This window comes from Mixophyes fleayi, chromosome 6 (assembly GCF_038048845.1).
Source record: "Mixophyes fleayi isolate aMixFle1 chromosome 6, aMixFle1.hap1, whole genome shotgun sequence".
Classification (NCBI taxonomy): domain Eukaryota; kingdom Metazoa; phylum Chordata; class Amphibia; order Anura; family Limnodynastidae; genus Mixophyes; species Mixophyes fleayi.
The window spans coordinates 8,355,179-8,381,030 of NC_134407.1; the positions used below are offsets into that span (position 1 = coordinate 8,355,179).

General features: G+C 38.7%; 1 protein-coding gene across 8 annotated transcripts in view; it reads left to right on the top strand.

The window, feature by feature from the left end:
- Positions 1 to 25,852, top strand: part of SORCS1 (sortilin related VPS10 domain containing receptor 1) — a 459,666-nt gene that overhangs the window by 427,872 nt on the left and 5,942 nt on the right. The window contains exons 25-28 of one of the 8 annotated variants that reach the window (XR_012693296.1): positions 6,715 to 6,820; positions 6,909 to 7,072; positions 13,221 to 14,073; positions 15,008 to 15,085. The exons of 1 other annotated variant lie outside the window; for it this stretch is intronic. Coding sequence is in view for 6 of the 7 variants with exons in the window: in XM_075215724.1 (XP_075071825.1) it covers positions 6,715 to 6,820; positions 6,909 to 7,072; positions 13,221 to 13,285 (335 nt within the window). In the remaining variant the exon portion in view is untranslated. Of the gene's footprint in view, positions 1 to 6,714; positions 6,821 to 6,908; positions 7,073 to 13,220; positions 14,142 to 15,007; positions 15,086 to 25,852 lie in introns of those variants that run through there. 6 more of the 8 variants (XM_075215724.1, XM_075215725.1, XM_075215728.1 and 3 more) reach the window with 6 other exon arrangements.

Below are 25,852 nucleotides of genomic sequence, written 5' to 3' on the forward strand. Positions count from 1 at the left end.
GGCAAAAGGGGCAGCACAGTGGCTCAGTGGTTAGCACTTCTGCCTCACAGCACTGGGGTCATGAGTTCAATTCCCGACCATGGCTTATCTGTGAGGAGTTTGTATGTTCTCCCCGTGAGTTTCCTCCGGGTGCTCCGGTTTCCTCCCACACTCCAAAAACATACTAGTAGGTTAATTGGCTGCTATCAAATTTACCCTAGTCTCTCTTTGTCTGTCTGTCTGTCTGTGTGTGTGTGTGTTATGGAATTTAGACTGTAAGCTCCAATGGGGCAGGGACTGATGTGAGTGAGTTCTCTGTACAGTGCTGCTTAATTAGTGGCGCTATATAAATAAATGGTGATGATGATGATGATGAATTATCACTAGTATTTCTAAAAATAAAACAAAAAAAAACATTGTCAAGAACGCGGAGAGATAAGAGTTAACTTACTGCTTCATACAGATTTGCGCTGGCATGGGTCAGCGTTCCGGCTAGATGCTATGCAGCAGAACTGAAAGCCTGCACCCAGCTCTTCCAACATTAAGTTAGGGTTAGGGTTAGGGTTAGGGTTAGGGTTAGGAATGGAGATGGTAGAGAAAATTAGGACCATTTCAAATGTTTAACATCCATGTTTAATTCCAAAAAATGTCAATTATAGCTCCCATTATGGAAGATGAATTTGTCTATGAATCTTGAATGAACTGTTCATATAAATACAGTTACATTTTATATCTGTTATTTTGTTTTGTTCAACAAGCAGACATCACTTGTCCAGCTGTGCGTTCAGTTTGAGTTGACTTTATTGCACAATTTTAATCTGTGTGAATGTTATAACTTATTAGAGAGTTGACCAATCACCAATCTCCCACCCACTGTAGAGTTAGCTGTTTCGTCAACACAATATTCATGAGAATCCAGCTTCTCAATTATTAGCCTATGAGATCACTGATGCACGATGCTCAACACAGCTCACAAACTGTTGTGTATATACAATGATACACTTTGGGACTAATTCATCTTCGGACATCAGTCTGTTTGTGTGCCATAGCTAGCATGAAATATCTCTGCGCATGCTCTGGAACGGATCTGTTGCCAATGAACACAATCGCATGCAATTCATGTCTGAACTCAAATGCCACTTATTGCAGCCTACAACTTGAAGAGCGGAACGGGGGAGGGAAGGGGTGGATGAGCGTCGGCCATGTACAGTGTGGGCGTGCCAACACAGGACCCCGACATGACATAGTCTTTGTATTAGAAACTACACGTCTGTATGAAAAATAGATAGCACAGAACGTGTGTATGCAAGTAGAGATTTTAAAAATGGTTTGTATGTACAGTGAACAGTACACAACACCCTGATCTATTTATTTAATGTAAAAAAACATAGTATTATGATTAGGTAACTTTTTATTTTTATTTTATTTGCATGCGTTCTGATGGGACTTAATAATGACTTAATAATGTACATATGCATATCCTGCAGTCTGTTGTGTTTGCAACAAGTACTGTGTAGGCAGCGCGTACTTATACCTAGGTGGAATATTGAGATCCTTTTGGTTCTGAATATGGGCAGAAGTTCCAGGCTCGCTTTAAAAATGCAACTTGCGTGCCAGTTGCGTTTAAAGATGAATCAGGCTCTTTGTGTGCATGTAGCACTAACTGTCTGTTTTTAGCACACTGACCATGGCAAAAGTGGTGAAGCCAACATTTTTGCATTAATCCTGAAATTTTAAGCATTCATTCTACAGCCTTAACTCTAGAGTAAAATATTTATCATTGTATACAGAATGTTTTGATAGAACACTTTTTGTGTGTTGATATCTGTTACAATAATCAGGGTTTCCAAATACATATATATGTGATTATTATTATTATTATTATTATTATTATTATTACTATTTATTATCCTTGTGATTTCCTTGTGAGCCCAATGCTCAGCATGGTTATGCAGTTATTTTAATTTCTGTATTGTGCCTTTTACGTTTCTTTTTGGTTGCATTATTTATTTTATCATTTCTTTTTTAATACTTCGTATTATTTTTTTGTATGTTTAACTTGTGCCTTGTTTGATTGATATATTATTTGCTTATGCTACTGCGTACATTAGCAACAGACCTGTCGTTGTTTCCAATTTTCAAAGCTCTTTTGTTGGACCAGTTGATCACATGACCCTGTGACATGGTACCGCTGTATGTACTGACATTTGTCCTTCCGTGGACCTCATGATATATGGAGAGTTTATTAGGGGTTTAGATATATCTCCTGAAGGATATAAATACATTAGAGACTGTATAAAGAAGGGCAACTAAAATGGTGCATGGGCTACAGCACAAAACTTACACGGAAAGACTAAAAGATCTTTATATGTATAGTTTGGAGCAGAGAAGGGAACAGGGGAACATGATAGAAACTTTAAAATATATCAAGGGTTATAACAAGGTGCAGGAGGGAAACATTCTACAAAGGAAGAGAAGTATTAGAACACGAGGACATGCACTGACACTGGGGGGAAGAGAAGTATTAGAACACGAGGACATGTACTGACACTGGGGGGAAGAGAAGTATTAGAACACGAGGACATGCGCTGACACTGGGGGGAAGAGAAGTATTAGAACACGAGGACATGTACTGACACTGGGGGGAAGAGAAGTATTAGGACACGAGGACATGTACTGACACTGGGGGGAAGAGAAGTATTAGAACACGAGGACATGTACTGACACTGGGGGGAAGAGAAGTATTAGAACACGAGGACATGTACTGACACTGGGGGGGAAGAGAAGTATTAGAACATGAGGACATGTACTGACACTGGGGGGAAGAGAAGTATTAGAACACGAGGACATGTACTGACACTGGGGGGAAGAGAAGTATTAGAACACGAGGACATGTACTGACACTGGGGGGAAGAGAAGTATTAGAACACGAGGACATGTACTGACACTGGGGGAAGTAGGTTCAGAGGAAATATGAGGAAAACTACTTCACAGAAAGGGTAGTGGATAAGTGGAATAGCCTCCATCAGAGGTGGTAGAGGATAATACAGTAGAGTAATTAGAGTAATTAATTAATTAAGTAGAGTAATTTAAACATGCTTGGGATAGACACAAGGATATCCATTCCTTACAAAGAACTAAGGATCAAATAGGGTTTGAGGTTACCATTGGTTAATTAAAAAATGGGCATACTAGATGGGCCAAGTGGTTCTTATCTGCCGTCAAATTCTATGTGTCTATGTAAGAAGATTCTACATACTCTTGTAAAAGATGGACTGAACCTCACCAAAACTGGTTTTACAGATTATGAAGTCCAACATTTACCTTCATATTGTTTTTTAGCGAGGGAGAGGGTGGTTTCAACCTCTGGTGTTGTGTCCAGCGGTTTATGGTTATGGCCACCATAGAGGGTGTAAGAGCTTGCTTGGTCAGAGTTGGGAGGAACTTGGTGTGCCTTGCTAAACACGGGTTATGTGCAGGATTGAGTCCCATCCATTAAAGTATGGCGGGTGAAGGTTGGAGACGGCACGTGGTAAGGGTATATCTTGGGTCAGAAAGTCACTGCAGTAGTCGCCTTTGAAACCATCCTGGGACGTTTTATGCTGCAGAACATGTTTAGAGACAAAACATCTCCCAATGGAATAAAAGATATTAAACACTAATACTGTGGCACATGAATATAGACCTGGGGTCTCCTCATTTCCATGACTTCATTAAGACATGAATGATGCTTGAACACTCCATATTTTAGCTAAAAAATAAAAAAGCACAAATGAGTGTGTAGGTGGTATGATCCAAAACTGATAATCGAAAGGTATATGCTTATCTACGAGGTGCCTAAATAGGAGCATTTGCCCAAAACTAAGCACGCCCACATATTTATGCAGTTATTAAATAACATTGTATTGTCTCAAATGCATGATTTTATACAAAAGATACGATTTATAATAATACAAAAGAACTGTTAGGATAGCTTAATGTGAATATGTTATTGGAATTGTTAAGTAGGCACTGATTTTACTATCCCCTCCCAGGTCAATTCCATGTGCCTAAGCTGGAATCAAGACAAGGAGTTGGATTTACTAAACCTTCTAAAAGGAAAAGTGGAGGTGTTGCCCGTGCCGACCAGTCAGACTCTACCTATTATTTACTAGAATGTACTAGATAAATGATAGCTACAATCTGATTGGCTGCTATGGGCAACGCCTCCAATTTTCCAATTTAGAAGGTTTGATAAATCTACCCCAAGGTGTTGGATGGTTTTATGAGTTTTCTTGGTATAGATCAGAGTCTGGGACCCATAACATTATATGTCTACAACAGTTTAAAACAAAAGTTATTTGAAGCATAAATGATCGAGAACTCGGATGTTTTAGTATCACAGCTGATGTCTTTGGGATACATTGTTCAATTCAGAGTAATGAACACAATTTAACGTCAGTTTAAAGACACTTAATGCATGAAACAGTGCTTGGGTAACTTATACTTGTATAGGTCAGTATTCAATGTTACAGAGATAAGACTCAGAAAAGTGTATATGTAATGATGGGACACATGAAGAACAGAACATGTCGCTCCACGGTGTTATTCCTAATTACCTTAATCTTACATAAATGTCCATAATATAGTTACTTTCATGTTTTAGAAATTGATGTTATGATGAGGTCATATTAGAACATAACAAGGTTAATTTAGAACATGACAAAATTACTTTAAAACATGACGAGATTACATTAGAACATTAAAAGGTTAAATTAGAACATGACGAGGTCACATTAGAGCATGACAAGGTCACTTTAGAATGTGACGAGATTACTTTAGCACTTAACAAGATTACGTTAGAACATGATGAGGTCACATTAGAACATGGCAAGGTCAAATTAGGACATGACAAGGTCACATTAGAACGTGACAAGGTCACTTTAGAACTTGACGAGATTACATTAGAACATGACTAGGTCACATTAGAACATGAGGAGGTCACATTAGAACATCACAAGGTCACATTAGAACATGACGATGTCACATTAGAACATGAGGAGGTTACATTAAAACATGACAAGGTCTCATTAGAACGTGACACGGTCACTTTAGAACTTGACAAGGTCACATTAGAACATGATGAGGTCACATTAGAACATGACAAGGTTACTTTAGAACATGATGAGATTTCTTTAGAACATGATGAGATTTCTTTAGAACATGATGAGGTCACATTAGAACATGATGAGATTTCTTTAGAACATGACGAGGTCACATTAGAACATGATGAGGTCACATTAGAACATGATGAGATTTCTTTAGAACATGATGAGGTAACATTAGAACATGATGAGGTCACATTAGAACATGATGAGATTTCTTTAGAACATGATGAGGTCACATTAGAACATGATGAGATTTCTTTAGAACAGGATGAGGTCACATTAGAACATGATGAGGTCACATTAGAACATGACGTTGTCACATTAGAACATGAGGAGGTTACATTAAAACATGACAAGGTCTCATTAGAATGTGACACGGTCACTTTAGAACTTGACAAGGTCACATTAGAACATGATGAGGTCACATTAGAACATGATGAGATTTCTTTAGAACATGACGAGGTCACATTAGAACATGATGAGATTTCTTTAGAACATGATGAGGTCACATTAGAACATGATGAGGTCACATTAGAACATGATGAGGTCACATTAGAACATGAAGAGATTTCTTTAGAACATGACAAGGTATCATTAGAACATGATGAGATTTCTTTAGAACATGATGAGGTCACATTAAAACATGATGAGATTTCTTTAGAACATGACAAGGTCACATTAGAACATGATGAGATTTCTTTAGAACATGACGAGGTCACATTAGAACATGATGAGGTCACATTAGAACATGACGAGGTCACATTAGAACATGAAGAGATTTCTTTAGAACATGACAAGGTATCATTAGAACATGATGAGATCTCTTTAGAACATGATGAGGTCACATTACAACATGATGAGATTTCTTTAGAACATGATGAGGTCACATTAGAACATGATGAGGTCACATTAGAACATGATGAGGTCACATTAGAACATGAAGAGATTTCTTTAGAACATGACAAGGTATCATTAGAACATGATGAGATTTCTTTAGAACATGATGAGGTCACATTAGAACATGACAAGGTCACATTAGAATGTGACACGGTCACTTTAGAACTTGACGAGGTCACATTAGAACATGATGAGGTCACATTAGAACATGATGAGATTTCTTTAGAACATGACGAGGTCACATTAGAACATGATGAGATTTCTTTAGAACATGACGAGGTCACATTAGAACATGATGAGGTCACATTAGAACATGACGAGGTCACATTAGAACATGATGAGGTCACATTAGAACATGACGAGGTCACATTAGAACATGATGAGATTTCTTTAGAACATGACGAGGTCACATTAGAACATGATGAGGTCACATTAGAACATGACGAGGTCACATTAGAACATGATGAGGTCACATTAGAACATGATGAGGTCACATTAGAACATGATGAGGTCACATTAGAACATGACAAGGTCACATTAGAACATGATGAGGTCACATTACAACATGATGACATTTCTTTAGAACATGATGAGGTCACATTAGAACATGATGAGATTACGTTTGCTGTTCTAGAACAGTTCTCTCTTGCCTTTACTAGATGGATAATATTAGCTCCTTTGACCTTTCCAGCCCCTTTGGTGGACCTGACTCCGAGTCACAGTGGCTCTGCAATGCTGATGCTCTTATCCGTGGTCTTTGTGGGACTGGCGGTCTTTGTCATCTATAAATTCAAAAGGTAATGACAGTCCTGTTCCTTGTCAGCGGCGTGACCAGCGCACAGCGATTGCCGCCCAAAGCAATGACGTCTCTGTTGATGTTTTTAGGAAAATTCCTGGAATTAATGTATATGCACAGATGCAGAATGAGAAAGAGCGAGAGATGGTCAGTCCAGGCAGTCAAAGTGAGAGCTTGTCACCCATTGTCACTCACACTCAGCCGATGGGTCCTGAGCAGCTGTTAGAGGGCAAGTTGGAAACACAGCCCATAGGTAAATAAGTAGTTAGTCCTGATTGGCTGTCCAGGAACCCAACTTACTAGTCGTATCTGTCTGATTGGCCGAGCACTCTGTATATCCCTTCTTTTCTGCTCTTAGACTTTGTGTAATCTCTATTACTTATTCCTTTTGTCATATCCCCTGTCTTCCTTACTAACCTAGAGACGTGCAGGTAATTGATCATCCCGGTTTCTTCTCTGCTGGGCGCATCTGAACAAGGAACTCAGCTCCTAACCAAGACTGATTGTCATAATTCAAACAGTCAGTTCTGATCCTGAATTAATGAATGAATCACATTAAACATAATAAGCCGGCTCAGGAGGTTGCCAGTATAGAATCTATGAAAAGGGCTTAATAATGATTCATTTTAAATTCCCTTTCAACATCAGGAGTTAAAATACCTAAGTTTGGAAATTGCTTTCAAAGCAGCCGCTGATTCCACCAGCAAAAGACACAAACAGGGATAAAGCAACCTTGGCACTGTGTATTGTAAAAGCTAGAAGAATGTTTCAACATTGCAAAATATAAGTATATATATATATTCATAACAAACGCAGTTACTAGCAGCTTAAGCCCCATTTAATGCCCTGTGAATGAATATGTTAGAAATATGAACTTGCACACTGAATATCCCCCTTTTACCTGACCTGTTATTTTACTTGGTGAAATCAGTGGGTGATAAAGACAATAGAAATATAGGCAACGTAAAAGGAAAAAAGTAGAGCTTTGTCTACTCAACCTGTGTCAGACATGGACAACCTAAGGCACTCCAGGTTTTGTGAAACTACAAACCCCAGCGTGCTATGTCAGCTGATAGCTGGCAGGAAATGCTGGGACTTATAGTTTCACAACACATGGACGGTCACAGGTTGTCAAGGTCTGGGCTTATATGATAAATGCAGCACTATCTATTGCTCCTGTGGTGCACACCTCAATATTTAAGATTATTTAGGTTCCTTCAGACCATCACGGACATTCATTAGCCGCACTCACTACTTATATACGGAGAAGGAATTTGAATTCTCCCCTTGTACTCTCTAAAAGCAATGACAGCTCTTCCCTCGTCCAACTGTGCAGTCTTATACTGAACAGCTGTAATCTTTAAACACCTGGGGGGTATATTTACTAAACGGTGGGTTTGAAATAGAGGAGGTATTGTCTATAGCAATCAATCCGATTCTAGTTATCACTTATTTAGTACATTCTACAAAATGACAGCTAGAATCTGATTGGTTGCTATAGGCAACATCTCCACTTTTTCAAACCCGCAGTTTAGTAAATATTCCCATGGGCATCCCCGGCGATAGAAGACTCACCAAAGCGATAAAAATGTGGTTGAGGTTTGCCGAACTAGCAGGTCGACAAATCCTTTATGGTGGAACTAAAATCTAGTCCAAGCAATCACAATGAATAGAGAAGGTTGGCTAGTCAGTTCTTTGCTGCTATTCAATGGTGTTTTCCTAACAGAACATAATTAGGAACAAAGGTCTACAGTGTAAGGTTGAAGCCTTTAGGCTTTTTCAGCAAGAGATTAGAGAATCAGCTCGGAGGACAGCAGCTGAAGCAACCACATCCAGCGTTAGACAGGAGAGGAAAACTAGACTACGAACGAAAGATTAACACGCCTGGTCATTTGCTCTAGTAAAACTAATTACACAATCATTTTGTACTAGCTTTATGTTGGTAAACTAGTTTAATGTATTTTTTTTTTTTTTCTTTTTAAAATTTAGAATTTGAAATACTACTTAACATCACACATGTCAGCTCTTCCGGAATGTCCAGGAGTCTCCTGAATTCTAGGTAGGTCTCCTGGACTCCCGGTAGAGCAGGCAAGTCTCCCGCATCCTGCCCATTGGGTGGCAAAATGATGCGATTTACAGGGAATCACAGCATTTTGGCCCACTCCGCCCAAATATGATGTAAATTTGTAACAGCAGTTCTTCTAGGGCGATGATGGTGACCTGTGTAACTAATATACTACCAGTCACATTTCTTTACTCCTTTTTTTGTCCTTTTAAAATGCAAAATAATAAGTATTGTACGGTGATCAGCAACGCGAGAAGGGGGATTCTCACACACATCTTGAAAGCTGGGTTATTAATACACAGGAACCGAAGGAGTCCTTCACTTTTAGGTTTTAATATTTTACTGCGCAGTTTGCGGCGATAGTGGGTGAGGTGTCTGTTCTCCAGTTTACTTGAAGTCAAGTCCTTTTTGGAAGCCAGCATATAGCGGTGAGCGCTGCTTATCAGCAGACTGAAATTTAGGAAGGAACAGGTTTGGTTATGAAAATATCACTAACAATATTCCCATTCACCTCCTTTCCGCACCGAGAGCAGTAAATTACTCTGATAATAATAATCCCTCTGAACAGCTAATATAATTCACTGCCAAATCCTCTGGGCGAGACGTCCCCGCGTTTCTCACCCTGTAAATTATGTTACCTAGCACGGAGGATAATAAAGGACATAAATAGTGTATGCAGAACGCTATCATAATGAACATTACAGCAGAACGCCTCTGACACATGAGAGTCCTACAGAACGTGGTCTAGAGAATGATCCGATAATGACATGTACATGTAAACAAAACACTCAAACAAATGAGGATAAGTATTTTCTAAAGCCCTTGATACATCTGCCCATCTATGTTATAATAGTATGTATCGTTTCCTAGAGTAAATAATTTCATTATAGGAATAACATTATGTATTTCTCATCTGTATTTAATACACTCTAAAAGAAGAATAGACCTCTGGGTAATGACATCTGCAAAGCAACGGTTTGAGTGAATGGATCATTAACTTACAGGCAGTCTGTTTCAGCATTGTTTGGACTCCTCAGTGTAGGGTAGATTGTTCTAATCAGCAGGTGAAGAGCTACAGTGTTGGCCTCAGTAAAACAATGACCATCGTTAGGGAGATTTCCAAATTACACTCATTAGGAAGAATGTGCAAATAAATCGCTACAAAGGACTTTAGAATTCTGGGTAATGCCACTTACATTGTCAACACACTTTTCTACATTGGCGAAACATTTATCGACTATATTTTTCTATGCATTTGTTCACTTCACTTGTCTACGCATTATCTGTTTCCTATCATCATCATCATCATTTATTTATATAGCGCCACTAATTCCGCAGCGCTGTACAGAGAACTCACTCACATCAGTCCCTGCCCCATTTTAGTTTACAGTCTAAATTCCCTAACATACACACGCATACAGAGAGAGACTAAGGGCAATTTAATGGCAGCCAATTAGCCTACTAGTATCTGTTTGGAGTGTGGGAGGAAACCCGAGCACCCGGAGGAAACCCACACAAACACGGGGCGAACATACAAACTCCCCACAGATAAGGCCATGGTCAGGAATCAAACTCATGACCCCAGTGGTGTGAGGCAGAAGTGCTAACCACTGAGCCACCATAAAGCCCATATGTGTATATCTACCATGATCTGTCACTTATCCAGACAAACTCTTCAGTATTAGATTACTATGTAAAAGTACAACTAATTACAAGTGATCCAGGACCCAGTATTATTATCTCCTGTTTAAACCCCATTATGTGAAGTTTGTGCAAAGCGCATCAGAAGCTGGAGCAGAGACGACACTGCTCCAGGTCCTGCATAATTAATATAGAGGGTTAAGGGTGCAGCAATTAATTCCCATGGGGCAGTATCTGTCCATAAACCAAGACTGGCAGCGCACAGTGGGGAACAGAGACTGCGCTAAACTCTCATATCGTTATGAGAACAATCTATATCTCTCAGGTTATTGTGACAGCTCATTGCAAGAACAGAATTTACTGAAGCTGAAAATACTGCTAAAAAGTACAAACTAGCATTAGTAACGTACAAGATTTGTCCTTTCCATAAACAAGATACAATACTGCTATGTAGGTATAGTGTGTAGGGAAATGAAGGATTTTATGATACAATGTTGCATTGTAAATAAGTTTCTAAAATATGTTTTATATTTGTACAGGTATATAAATAATTTAGGCTGGTCATACAAATAGACATGATCACTGAGTGCTTCCTCCTCCTCCAGTCACTGTGAGGAGCACTACTATACAATGTAACAAGGGGTATGTCATACACACAGAAATGATCAATGAACACCTCCTCCAATCACTGTGAAGAGCTCTGTTACACAATGTAATGAGGGGAATTCATACACACAGGCAAGATCACTGAGCACCTCTTCCTCTTACAGCTACTGTGAGGAGCTCTGCTATGGAATATAATGAATGAGAATCCAAAACACACAGGCATAGTCACTGAGCATCTCCTCCTCTTACAATGACTGTGATGAACTCTGCTACACAATGTAATGAGTGGGATCTTAAACACACAGACATGATCACTGAGCACCTCCTACAGTCACTGTGATGAGCTCTGCTTTACAATGTAATTAGGGGGAAACTCATACACACAGACATGATTATTGAGCACCTGTTCTTCTTACAGTCACTGTGATGAGCTCTGCTACACAATGTAATGTGGGAGAATCTTAAGCACACAGACATAATCACTGAGCACCTCCTACAGTCACTGTGATGAACTCTGCTATACAATGTAATTAGGGGGAAACTCATACACACAGACATGATTATTGAGCACCTGTTCTTCTTACAGTCACTGTGATGAGCTCTGCTACACAATGTAATGTGGGAGAATCTTAAGCACACAGACATAATCACTGAGCACCTCCTACAGCCACTGTGATGAACTCTGCTATACAATGTAATGTGGAGGAATCTCATACACACAGACTTGGTCACTGAGTGCCTCTTCCTCCTCCAGTCACTGTGAGGAGCACTGTTACACAATGTAATATGGGGAAATCTCATGCACACACACCTACATGATCACTGATTCCCTTTATGTTCATATGTCCCAAATAAAAAGGAACTTAAGGAAGATTACAAGTTTAGCTGTATGTTAGAAATAGCTGAAGCTGACTTATCCTTAGTATAGAGCTCGTTCTCACAACTTAATAAAGGAGAGGGGTGGATATTACCTAGTGTTTAATGTGCTATCCCAGTGCTTTCATGTGTTGCCTGAACAACAGACATTAGTCCTCTGTCTCACTTACATAAATGTCTTTATATTCAAGAGAATGTAACACAGATTGATCTAAAAACAATTACCTGAATGAGCCTTTCATATTCAGGAGAATAGCTTTCCATTAATGCCATTTATACTCATCCCATTGTCCAGGGGGTTTTATCAGTATAACATAGGCATAGACCTGAAGAGAAGACAGCCTGTTCACCCTCACTAGAGTTCCTCAGTGCAGGATGGATATTTGTGGTTGGCATGTATAGTGCTATAACAGAGATACATTACTGAGCTCTTCAAGCTATTCATCAGGGACAAAATGCAGATACATATCCCTGGCACAGAGAGACAGACTGTGGGAATCACCCTTTTCAATCTGTGAATCTGTCCTATAACTACTGAATTTTTGGAGCATGACAAAGTCTTTTACGCAAAAGATTTAAATTAAAAAACCTTTACAATATAGCAGGTAAATTCGTCCTTCTCATGTACAAATGAAAGTAGCATAAAATAAATTTTAAAATACGTCCATATGTTCATATTTATGGAAAAATATGCTGTAAGTGATAGAAAAACAAACAGATAATCATATTTTTCCATGCAGTTTAAAAAAACAAGGCTACCATCCCATTGTTTGCTACATGTGACATCATCTTGTTTCTGTGTTTTCACAACAATCCCTAAAAATATCCACAGAAAGACTGTTTTGACTTCGTTAGTGCTACTCAGTGCAGGATGAGGTTTTCTGGTCAGCAAGTAAACTATAGAGAACAGCCTTGAAACTATCAAACTACTCCCAAGGGACAGAACAAAACTTAAAGATCTCTCTAACCATTCTCATATTTTCCATCAATGTATAAAACAGGCAGATGATTAATATTATTTCCAAGTAAGCCCCTCACCCGTCTTTTCTATTCTTTGTGTGTTATGTGTCTTCCCTCACCGTGATCCTCTCTTTGCTGGTAGATCTGAATGTGAAAATAAAAAAACTATTGCTATAGATAGAAGATGTTCATTTTTGTTTTGCCATCTTTGGAAAAAGATATCTGTTTAATGCCCTGTTTTCATTCCTCCCAGGAAGTATTTCCACGGTTGCTGAAAATCAAAGCACAAACGAGAACCCAACCTATGTAAATGTTTGAAGGAAAGACCCCCTACTTGTTCGGACTGTTCCCCATCTTTGAATAAAACAGAGGTTTTTAGCTTTAAACCTGATCAAGAGGATTCGTCAGTCTATGTAACGGCTGCAGATTTTGCGGGACCCGCCTACCCTCTTTTAAACTCGTGTTTGTAAATGATAAATCGAAATTGATATATGCCAGAATTTTGCATGTTTTAACCCTTTCACGGACTACCAGGATCTGCCAAGTGTCGCTTGTTCTTTATCGGTGAACGGGTTAAATGGGGTTTTTATTAGAGTTACCTTCACAGTAGTTTAACAAGGCAAATGTGTAAATAAAGGTGTTTAAAGGGGAACTATCATATTTTTTTTAAATAAAACAAGTGTTGTATTTTCATTCACCTGTATGAAACAATAATCATAGCAATTCCCGTTACTGTTGAACGCATTATACAAAAATCTTGCACAAACCTTTAAACATGTTTCTTTAATATGATGTCGTAACTTGCTGTAGGCTGTTGGATGCCCATGGAGAGATTTTAGTCAGCGACTAAAACCTCTTTCATGCGTCAGAAAGTATTATAAATTATAACGAGAGACGTTGTAATCAAATACAAATTCATAGTTTATTTTTTTCTAATAGATTCCTTAGGAAAAAAATGTAATTATATTTCAATCTGTGTATCATACATAAATTATTTTTAATGATAGTTCATCTTTCAACCCTTTCTTGCCGATTCTTTCAGATGGACTAATGTGCACATAACGTCCAATTTATCTGGTGATATTTTCTTTACTCACCGCTACGGGGTAAGGGTAATAATTGTATATATTCCTTTATAAATAAAATATATAAATCTTTAATAAGGTTCAAATCATTCATTGTGATTGGTCAAATGTGATGTTACCTTATTTGTCAACTCCATGGGGAGAGATGGATAAAAGGATATTCAAAGGACGGTTTTGGCTACGGGACAACGGTTTAAAGGCAATGGGTTTCCACCAATCGGTGGGCGTGACAGAAGCAATTGTACTGAACCATTTGTAAAATTGTATTTTAAACTATATACTTTCTGTTTCCTTGCATTACATAATGTCAGCAATACATATCATATTATTTAATTATAGGCCATGACTGAAAACTGTCACCACGTCCTCAAACTGTCACTATGTCCTCTGTCAGGTCACATTATTAATCCCTTAATTACTACTCCAATGGGATTGGACTCTGAGACAATCATTAGGCTCCACCCTTTTGTTCAACGCCAAACTCAGGACAGTCCTGGAATATAAAGGACACTCAAAGCTATGAAAGTTCAAAGAGAGGAACCGGTTCAGCACAAAATGGACATAAAATAAATTAGACTTTTATGTACACTTAGGGCTAGATTTAGTAAGCTGCGGGTTTGAAAACGTGGGGATGTTGCCTATAGCAACCAATCAGATTCTAGCTTTCATTTATTTAGTACCTTCTACAAAATGACAGCTAGAATCTGATTGGTTGCTATAGGCAACATCCCCACTTTTTCAAACCCGCAGCTTAGTAAATCTAGCCCTTAGTCTTTTATTAAACCATCTCATCATTATACTGTATAACCAGGTATTTCTAATAATATAATGTTATTAACAAGTTGTGTTGCCGAATCTCCTTTTATTATAATTATTGTTGTTTTAAACCTGCTAACAATTTCCATTATGTTCCCTTTTCCTTTCCCGTCCGTTGACCGGTACATTGCCAACAAAGGACCTAATTTTGCTGTCTGGGAATCAATTCTGATGGTACCTTGTATATATGCTGATTTTGTAATAAAGGAGATGTTCTCATATACAGTCAAAACACAAATGTGGAGTTAAAATAATTGAACTTCAGGAAAAAAAAAATCGAAAACTTTCATTTACCGTATTGTTTTGTTAGGATTTTTTTGACCTATTTGTGCTTTGTGTTGTCTGTTTTTTAACCTGTAGATGTCACTGTTGTTACTGCTTGTTTTTTCGGACCTAATGGGCCTGAATCGTTAAGCAGAAAACTAACGTAATGTGCATTTATTTAGAAACGCACGTGAAAGGGGTATAAGCACGTCAACAAGGAGTGATGTGACGATACGTCTGGTGATGAATACGGGTCTAGGTCCGCTCTGCACTTCTAGATAGGACACTGCAGGATACGTCCTATGCATTTGAGGAAAATAAACTTATAAAAGAAAATTCCCCATGAAATACATTTATTAGGATGTAATTAATGTCTACTGTATATAAAATACATTTTTACAGTTGCTCCTGATTTCAAACACATGTTCTAGCATGTATACACAGCCGTCATCACTAGCAATCAGCACTAACACCCAGACGCGGGCTGGGAGAGGCGTGGCCAGGGGGCACACAGGCGGCCGCATCTCATGAAAAGGGATGCGGCCGCGTCATTGATGACGCGGCCGCATCCCCTGTCATGTGATGCGGCCGCCTGTGCGCTGACGCGGCCGCATCTGATGACATCAGATGCGGCCGCGGGGAAAAGAATTGTATTTTGCAGCCGGGGGGAGGCCGGTCGGCCTACCCCCCGGCCCTAATAGCGGCCTGACCGAGCGGCCCGGGGGGCCGATGCCCCCCTCCCCCCCGGGCCAGCCCGCCACTGCTAACACCCGACCTGTAGCTGCTGCAAGTGATACGGCTCACAAACAAGTACCTGAGAGAAACCCAAAGCTTAGATCAGATGTTACTGCGTGCGCATGAGCTTGGCACGCCCTTACTGTATATTGTACTAGTGTACCAGTTCCCTCCCCAGTCTACCCCTTTAATCGTAGACTGTCCTAAGTGTCCTTTGTGCTCCAAGATGAATTGAACGCTGCTGTGTTCTGTGGAGTCTGGTTCTTGGTGCGCGCAGAGCAATTGTGTTCATTATACACAACAAAGTGCCAGTTACGCTCCTTAATGAATCAGGCTATTATTCTATTGAAGTGGTGACTGTATATGTTTGGAAACGTTCCCAATTTAGCGGGAATCCACAGAGCCGCACACAACAGTCATATTTATACACCTCTGTGGTTTGGGCAACTGGTGCTCAGACACTTCTATCACAGTTCAAGTTTATTGTAAGACAAAGATATATAAAAAGTTAAATTGTTAGGGTGCGTGCACACTAGCATTCACCTGCCATATAACAACAGAATGCAGCTCAAACTTTACTTTAAAAAGGGATCGTTAATCCCTATATCAATCACAAGATCTATTCACGCGGCCACTCAGAGCAGTGCAGGATGAATGATTGACGGAGCATAGACACACAGTGCAGTATTTTTATCTGGCTCTGCTCCATCAAGCAGTCACACTGCTTTGCCTCATGATACCATGTGAACACCCTTCCGATCATCATAAAGATCGATAATCCCTTTTTAAATGTCCATTTGACCTCCATTCTGTTTCATTCAATCTCGTTTCCGTTCAACGGCAAATGAATGTAACTCAGCACAGTTAGTAAATAAGTGATAACCAAACCAACCAAACACTGTTTTAAGAGAAAAAAGAAAAATGTCAATTCAATAATGTGTCCAAGAGACCTCATGTGATAGTTGACATTATTTGGAGATAACTTTAAACATTTTTGCAAAATGTCTTTGTAGATGGGCAATCAGGAAGGAAAATGTAGAAGTGCATTTGCACAAATTAAAGGGCATTGCTCCACTATTTCGGACTGTTAATGACCGCCCGTCGCCACACACAGTAACCTGCTGAAGAGACGCAGAATGAAAACTAAATACCAAAGGTGTCCAATTGCTCATGCTCTGATGAATGACATTTTAATATTGTTCTATTCGACACAACATAAAATCATTTATACTGAGGACAGGTCCCGTTTATGTTTTCGGGTGTAATACTAACTACCCCGACAGCGACTACAGTGATATGACAATTCCGAAGAGTACTAACCCAACATGAAAACACAAACGACTTACCATGAGCCAGATGAAGTGATGTTACGACCCGATGTGTTGCCGACTGAGGAAAATGACGTCACGTCAAAATGTGACTCCTCTTAAAGCGCCGATGGACGCCTAACCCTTTACCCCTAACCCCTAACCCTAAGCCCTAAAATAATACTTACATTGGATGAATGGCAGCCTGGTCTGTAACTTCACTTCATCTGGCTCATGGTAAGTCGTTTGTTTTTTTCAGGTCACGGTAGTTGTCTTCGGAATCCTCATGTTGTTGTAGTCGTTGTTGGGGTAGTCAGGATCGTTAAACCGACTACCACCGTCAGGGCCATCTTAACAACATTATAGGCCCCCGGGCAAAGCAGTGCACCGGGGCCCCTACACACACATATATATATATATATATATATATATATATATATATATATATGGATATAGATGTATAGAGATACAGATATAGATATATAGAGATAGAGATGTACTTGCTCAGTGACCCTTGAAGGTTTTTTTTGCAGGTTTTTTTTTTCAGGATTATTTATTCTAATTAAGAGCCCTGCCTATGGGGCCCCCTTGTCCGTGGGTCCCCGGGCACCTGCCCATTGTGCCCAATGGAAAATATGGCCCTGACCACCGTATGTTTACAGTGATGTGATGTGTATTTATAAAGAAGTACAACATTTGTGATAGAAGGTTTCCTGTATCATTTCAGAATCATCATTAATATTCTGTCCAATTGTGTGTCTAATTAATAGCAAAGTGTTGTTCCCAGATTCTATCATTTGTGAAACACCAAATAGATTCATACATATTTTTAAAAGATAATATCTGATCATTATAACGATTTGCTTGTAAAAAACAGAACTCACAGCACTGGGGTCATGAGTACGATTCCCAACCAAGGCATTATCTGTGAGGAGTTTGTATGTCCTCCCTGTGTTTGTGTGGTTTTCCTCCGGGTGCTCCGGTTTCCTCCCACAGTCCTAAAACATACTGGTAGGTTAATTAGCTTATGACTAAATGGACCTGTGTGTGTGTGTGATATTGAATTTACACTGTAAGCTCCAATGGAAATACACGTGTTTAATAATGTTTAGACTTCTAGAGGCGTTGGAGGGGTCTGGAGCCAATAATCTATGTTTGAATACAGAATTAGACATGTTTAAATCTAGAGGGGCTGATTCATCAAGGAACACAAAGTGAACGCAATTTGCGTTATTTTTAAATGGACGGAAATTACACAGGTACGCCCGTATTACGGTTCAAGCAGATCTGAAGAAAGAATTATAGCTGAATACGGGTCTAAGTTAGAGCTGACCTCCGTGTTTTGGTTTTGGATCTGGATTAACTTTGTGTTTTGGTTTTGGTTGTGGCAAAACCGCCCTCACGTGTTTTAGTTTTGATTTTGGATCCCTATTTTTTTCTAAAATCGCCTTTTTTTTTTTTTTTTTTTTTTTATGAAATCACATAATTTAGCTCTCTTTTTGTTCTTACATTATTATTGACCTTAATAACATAAATATCCAGTCATTTGCAGTCAGTTTTTGTCAAGTGACAAGAACACTACTACCTCTGTTTCTGTGTGAGCAATGTCACTGAGCAATGTCACTGGAGACTGGAGAGTGACAAGAACACTGCTACCCCTGTTTCTGTGTGAGCAATGTCACTGGAGACTGGAGAGTGACAAGAACACTGCTACCCCTGTGTCTGTGTGAGCAATGGCACTGAGCAATGTCACTGGAGACTGGAGAGTGACAAGAACACTGCAACCCCTGTTTCTGTGTGAGCAATGGCACTGAGCAATGTCACTGGAGACTGGAGAGTGACAAGAACACTGCAACCCCTGTTTCTGTGTGAGCAAAGGCGCTGGATCTCCTGGGGACGGAGGTACTTATGAAATTCAAAACCTGCGAGATCCGACAACACAACAATTACGTTTTGCCTCGAGGATGCGCGAAAGTACTAAGCCGGCTCTCGAGCCTACTCGGATCCTGTAAGTTCGCATGAAAACCAAGCCCGAGCATCTCTAGTCTAAGTACACTCTGCCTATGCAGCACATCAGAACGCACCCAAAAAAATATATTAAACGCATTAACACATGTTAATAATATAATAATATAGGACTTGATTCATTAAGCAAAATGAAGCAAGTAAGGCAAAACCATGTTGCATTGGAGAGGGAGGTAAATTTATAATGTGATTGCAGAATTATAGTTGAGCATGTCCTAGGTCAACTTTAAATTTCAGTGTAAAAATAAAGCTATCAAGTATTTGCCTGCAACATGTAAAAACTGCCAGTATTTAACGTATGTGCAAATTAATAAACTGATTTGCACCCCTTGCATTGTAACATGGTTTATCCAGAAAAACTTGATTAAGAAACCTTGCTCAATGTTTTGCTTAACTTTCCTTAATGAATCAGGCCCATAGTCGTTCATAAAAGTACATTTAAAGAAAAAATGTTTTTTTATTTTGTTTTATTTTTTACATGAAATACCTTTATCATGATCTTATTAATGTCTATTGACAGTTGCTCTTGATTCCAGATACATGTTTTAACAAGCATACGGGACTGTCATTACTATCACCCAGCACTTACACTTGACCTGTAGCTTGTACAAGTGACACAGCTAAAAATCACGTATCTGAGAGATGTCCCAGCTTGAATTGGATAGATGTACGTGTGCTTCAGCTTGGCACGCCCATACTGTACATTGTGTTCATACACCCTTTCCGCTCCCCCGTTCCACCCTTGAAATTGTGGGCTGTCGGAAGTGTCCTTTACGTTCAAAGATTAATTGGATGTACTTTCACTGGTGTATAGTCCGTTTCTGAGCAAATTTTCAAAGTTCTCAAGAGCTACCAACAGTCCATGTTTTCAGGACTTTTTTAATCATGCACAGGTGAGTTAATCTATTCGGATGGGTCACTAATTATCCTTCCTGTTTCTACAGACAGAAATCCTGAAAACATGAACTGTTGGTAGCTCTTGAGGACTGAATGTCTAAATACGTTGCTTGCTGTAGGAGGGTTAATAAATGATATCTGTTCACGTTCTACTGCACCCCCAGTTGATAGAAATGCCATCAAGATGTGAGCACAAACCTCTTCATACATTTCCAGATATATTGACATTTCCGAGGGAAATTCCTAAAAAGCGACCAGAAAAGTGGACGTGGTCTAGAAATCTAACAAAAATAAGAGTTAAATTCACAATCGTAAAAAACACAAGTAGGTGTAGACTAGAACAAGCTTTTTTTATTGTATTCCAAATATTTTAATAATGAAATGATCAATCTTAAAGTCAATTTCTGTCTTCAATTTTCTTGTATTTCTATTTGCTGTTGATTGTATATTTTTGAGAATTTTGTTAGTAGTTCAACTATTGTTTTCCTTGCATGAGAATCCCCTACGTGGTGTAAAATACGTAGGTATAATAAACACCAGACGCCAAGAAGAGAAAAACGGTACACAGGACATGACCGTAAGTTTCTTGGACACGTGAAGGACAATCGATGCCGCACGAAATTGATGAAATATACGGTTTAAAGTAACCAACGATCACTCTTTTGTATTAAATCATTGGCACAATAAAAATACTTTTCTTGAATCATTTATTTTGGTGAAAATTAACAAGATTTCATCTGGGAACTTTGAACCTTCTGCATCACATCCTTTCTCTGCGTAGCGGAGTTGTTGAGCGCACGTGTCACATGACACACATTTGCCATTTGACGAATGAGGAGCTATAAAGAACTACTGCAAATCAGGGTCATTGGTCTTGCGTAATTTCACCATTTTTCAAAGAAAGCCCAACAGACCATTGAAAGTTTTGCGTTATGGATAAAAAAAATTATGAAGATAATTAGCTCCATCTCACGTCAGAAAATCCCTGTTTCAAACAGCAACGCCATTAGGATATAATACAGGTGTTCAGAGAACTCTGAACTAAACAATGCAATCCGTCTCATCACACAGCAAACATTTGGATTGTGACGCATTAGCTCCGCCCACTTTTTCTATAGAACGTAAGCGCAGACTAGCGCCACAATCTTTGCACCACAGAGCAAACGCTTTATTGTGTCTGGAGTTCAATTTTGTTTTTACTCTGTTTGTATTTTACTAATGATCTTTATAAACCATTTTTGATCTTCCTTTTTCAAAACGTTTAATTTGAGATGGCTGAATCATCGAAGGGTAACATCATGTCTGATAATGAGACCGTTAATTCCTCTGTATTTGTTGTTAGAGATTCATTTAGTGGAAAGTTTACAGAAATGTGACAATCTGCCCCATTCAGTGACCGCAGAAGCAAAAAAATGGTTTTATTCCTATTTACTGTGGCTCATTTCTCCTGAAATCTACATTCAGAGTGATTGGGTGAGATGACTGTTAGGTCCCTGAATTAATATACATTAAATTACATTAAAACCTTTCATTGCAGCAGCTTCCATTAACATGGCTTAACAGCTAGGATAATGGAAACGGCTTCCAATCTGCAGTAACAATTCTGTAAATGGGATCTAACGGATAATGTAAGACATGGTGACCGTGCGATATGAGAATACGCAGGTGTCCCTGGTTTGTGAGAGCAGCATAACTTAGGGCCCAGCTGCTCCAGTTTATTTGTAATAAGTAGAAACTGTTTTCTGTGGAAGTGTTACAAATGCTGCTACTCCTGCAACAATTAACGTCACAAAATTAAGTAGAGCAGAGAAATGTTGCAAAGCTTTTTTGACACTAACATAACTCTGGAGAGTTTCCACGTAAGTCCCAAATGATCCAACTAATATAAGTCCATTAATTTGTGTCAATGCTGGCTAGATACACTCTCTAGCAGAGGGTACCTAGCACTTAGCTATTTTGTACCTTATCTATCTTCAGAGCAGCTAGCTTTTCACACTACTCAGTTCAAATATGACGATACCGATGAGATAATGAAGAAGCTACAGAAAAGTTAAATGCTAGATCGATAGAATTGGGCTAGAAAACAATAAGGGTTATATTTGCCCTGGCATTTAAAAAAAATCCATAAACGTGGACTTAGCTTGTAAGTGCTCCTGATTCTCCTCTCCATCCTCCTCTCTATAGTTCATGTTCTGTCTGAGAAAGCTTTGGGAGAAAGCTTGATAAAACAGCCCTATCTGCACATTCTGGGCTTGAGTCATTAATGAGAGCAAAGCATAAAACAGGAGTAACTTTGCACCTGGGCAAAACCATATTGCATTAGACGGGAGGCAAATTTAAAATGTGTGGGACAGATTTATAGTTGGGGTAGGGCAGTGTTGGCTAACCTGTGACACTCCAGGTGTTATGAAACTACAAGTCCCAGCATACCCTTCCAGCAATATGCTGCTATATATTGGCAAAGCATGCTGGGACTTGTAGTTTCACAACACCTGGAGTGTCACAGGTTAGCCAACACTGGGGTAGGGCATGTCCTAGATCAACTTTCAATGTCAGTGTAAAAATAAAGCTATCAAGTATTTGTGCACTACATGAAAAAACAGACAGTATTTAACTTATGTGCTAAATAATAAACTAATCTGCACCCCTTGTAATGTAACATGGTTTGTCCAGGAGCAAATTTACTCATTTTTTTGCCTTACTCTCCTTAATGAATCAGGCTCCCTTTATGCAAATGCTGTGACTGGACATGAGAGTCTTCACAAATATTGATCTATACACAAAGCTGGATTAAGGCTTTGGGGGCCTGGGGCAGTTAGGACAGGGGGCGCCTTTGTCTAAAATTAAGGGCAAAACAAAGAAGGAAAGTCTGTATGATAAATCAATGTATTTAGTAAATGTTTCAGGAGCAAACTAATAAATTACAGTTGTCTGAAGGACTCTAGCCCTCCTTAACTCCACTTTAAACCTTTTGAACTGCTCTGCATTTAATCCTCAGTGTGAGTACTATTCATGATGTGTTATAAAATAAAATGTCATATTGTTGCCATTGTTAAATGTTGTTCATATGCCACCTACCTGCCAACCGTGGTTAATGGATGATAAAGCCGTTTAATCAGATTTTGTTTTCTACTGTTGAAACAGACAGATGCTATTTTATCTGCAATATTTTCTGTTGACTTGTTTATTTGTTGTGTGTTTCACAAGACAGTGTCACACAAACGTGACGAATGACAGTTTTCTGTTACATGGAGAACAAAACTCAGTTAATTAACAAAAACAAGACACAATATTACAATAATGTTTACAGCAAATACTTCTACTTTTATAAAACACTACATCCAAACAGATTGAAACAGTTTCTGTTGTGTGTTTTGTTAAATTACAGCCAACAAATGTTAAACCTGATATTTATGAAAGTGTAAATGCAACTGGCTTGTGTCATGTAGATTTGAAATAAATTATAAGAGGTTTCATAGGAAACATATCATGAGATTTTTTTTTTATATATACAGTTCACCAAATTGTGTATTGTAAGACCATATAAAATGTTCAAAAGATAAAGCCTTTTTAACCCCGACCCCACTTACACGTTGCATTTAAAAATCGTATACTATTTTGGAGACTAACAGGTCTATTGAGATATACCAGAGGTTGCCCATGAACGCATTTTGAAAAGAGTTATAGTTTGTAGGTCAGTGATGCCACTGGTATATCTGTATAATTCTGTAATAGATATACTACTCAAAACTCCCTCATTTCCTGCATTAAGAAAACAGATGAGTGTTAGGGGAGGTTGTTGTTGAAAAATAAAAGTTTTAACTATTGAACTCTTCATATTCTTGACACATTTAGGAAAATATTTTTTTTTAATAATGTTCAGTTGCCCACATTGATATTTAATACAATATTTATTGAGAAACTTGAAAAAAAAATATTTTCATATTCTATCTTAAATAAATGCTCGCTACAACCTAATATAAACAGGCCTGGTTATAATAATGTGATCAAATGTCTTGAGAAGAGTGGGACAAGGTTACTACCAAACGTGCACTATACAAGTTTTGCAGATTTATAAGGAAAACCTCAGCTGTAAGTGAAAATTTACTTCTGGGGAATTTGAAAAAGAAAAATAGTTTTATATTTGATCTTTTTTACTGTTTCTGTGTCCATTAAAGTGCTTTTATCACAAGAACAATGTGCTAATATGATATTTTACAATACTATTGCACTTATGTTTACACAGTATTACTTTTTTTTTATTAGAATATTTCAGACCTAAAGAAAACAAGTTGGATGTATAAACCCTGTGTTAGGAACAGCAGGAAATTGATGCTTCATTTTGGCTGCTGCAGTGTTGCTGTCAGCCTGGGTGTGATCACATGAACTCCTCTCACCTGCAGCTCAATCTGACACCTGACATGATTGGCTAGTACTGCTTTATATACCTGTCAGTTGCGCTTAACCAGCCTTTGCTGGTTATAATGTATGCTTGTGTCTCTGCAAACTTAACTGCTTGAGGTCCCTGCTCTTTCCACTATAACTCTCAGTCTGTGGCTTCCTGCTGCCTCCATTCCCCTCCTAACATCATGTCACTGCCCCTGTCACATGCAGCCCTGTCCTCACTAACACAGTCACACTAGTGGACAGGTCCTTAACTCCCACAAGATCCGCTTACTCATCATCTCTGTAAACATTTAGATCAGTCATGTGCAAGATTCAGTCCTAGTGCCTCTTGCTGCCATTCACATTCAGCCCTCAGCTCCTTTCTACTTAATAATCAGATTTGTTTATCATAGCTTTTAATACTCCTTTATCTTAAATTAAAACGCCTACTGATATATTATTACAGGTGTCTCTCTTTATTTAAATGTGTTGTTTTAAGTTTTTACTGAGATTAAAGGTAACAGGCCTGAGTCATTAAGGAGAGGAAAGTATAAAAATGAGTAGCTTTGCACCTGGGCAAAACCATGTTGCATTGGAGGGGGAGGTAAATTTAAAATGTGGAGACAGATTTATAATTGGGGTAGGACATGTCCTAGATCAACTTTAAATTTCAGTATAAACATAAAGCTATCAAGTATTTGTGCGCTAGATGAAAAAACAGCCAGTATTTAACTTATGTGCAAAATAATAAACTAATTTGCACCCCTTGCATTGTAACATAGTTTGTCCAGGAGCAAACTTACTTCTTTTTTTTTTCTGCTTTGCTCTCCTTGAAGACTTGGGGCCCAATTTACTGTCTTTCTAAGGTTAGAGGCTCGTATGTGCAGCCCCTGACATGTATCAGTGGCCTATCATTGATTTCTGTACAAGACAAACAAATTATGAAAATGAACAGGGGATGAGGATAGAAAACTATAAAGTTCTCGAATGATAATCACTTTGTAGCAGATAGCAGTTTGTGTGGGGACAGCACAATTTAGCAGATAAAATCAGTGTAGTCTTTCTTCACACAGACTAACAGCGAAGCACATTGCCGCACGTAGTCACAAACATTTCTCTGCTCTTTCATATAATATTTATGAACAAATAATACTACTCAAATAGTGCTCACATAGGGAGCAGCATAATGCTGTGAGAGTCTCACAGTAAATGGAAGATGACTTAATTGTATTCGTGATCAGAACTGTTTACAAGGTTGGAACTTCTGCCCTCACAGTCTTATATAATCTATATATAATATGTCAGCAACAACTCTGTGGATAGGCAATCAGATAAATCCCACAAGTTAGATTTTGCCTTAATTACCCTTT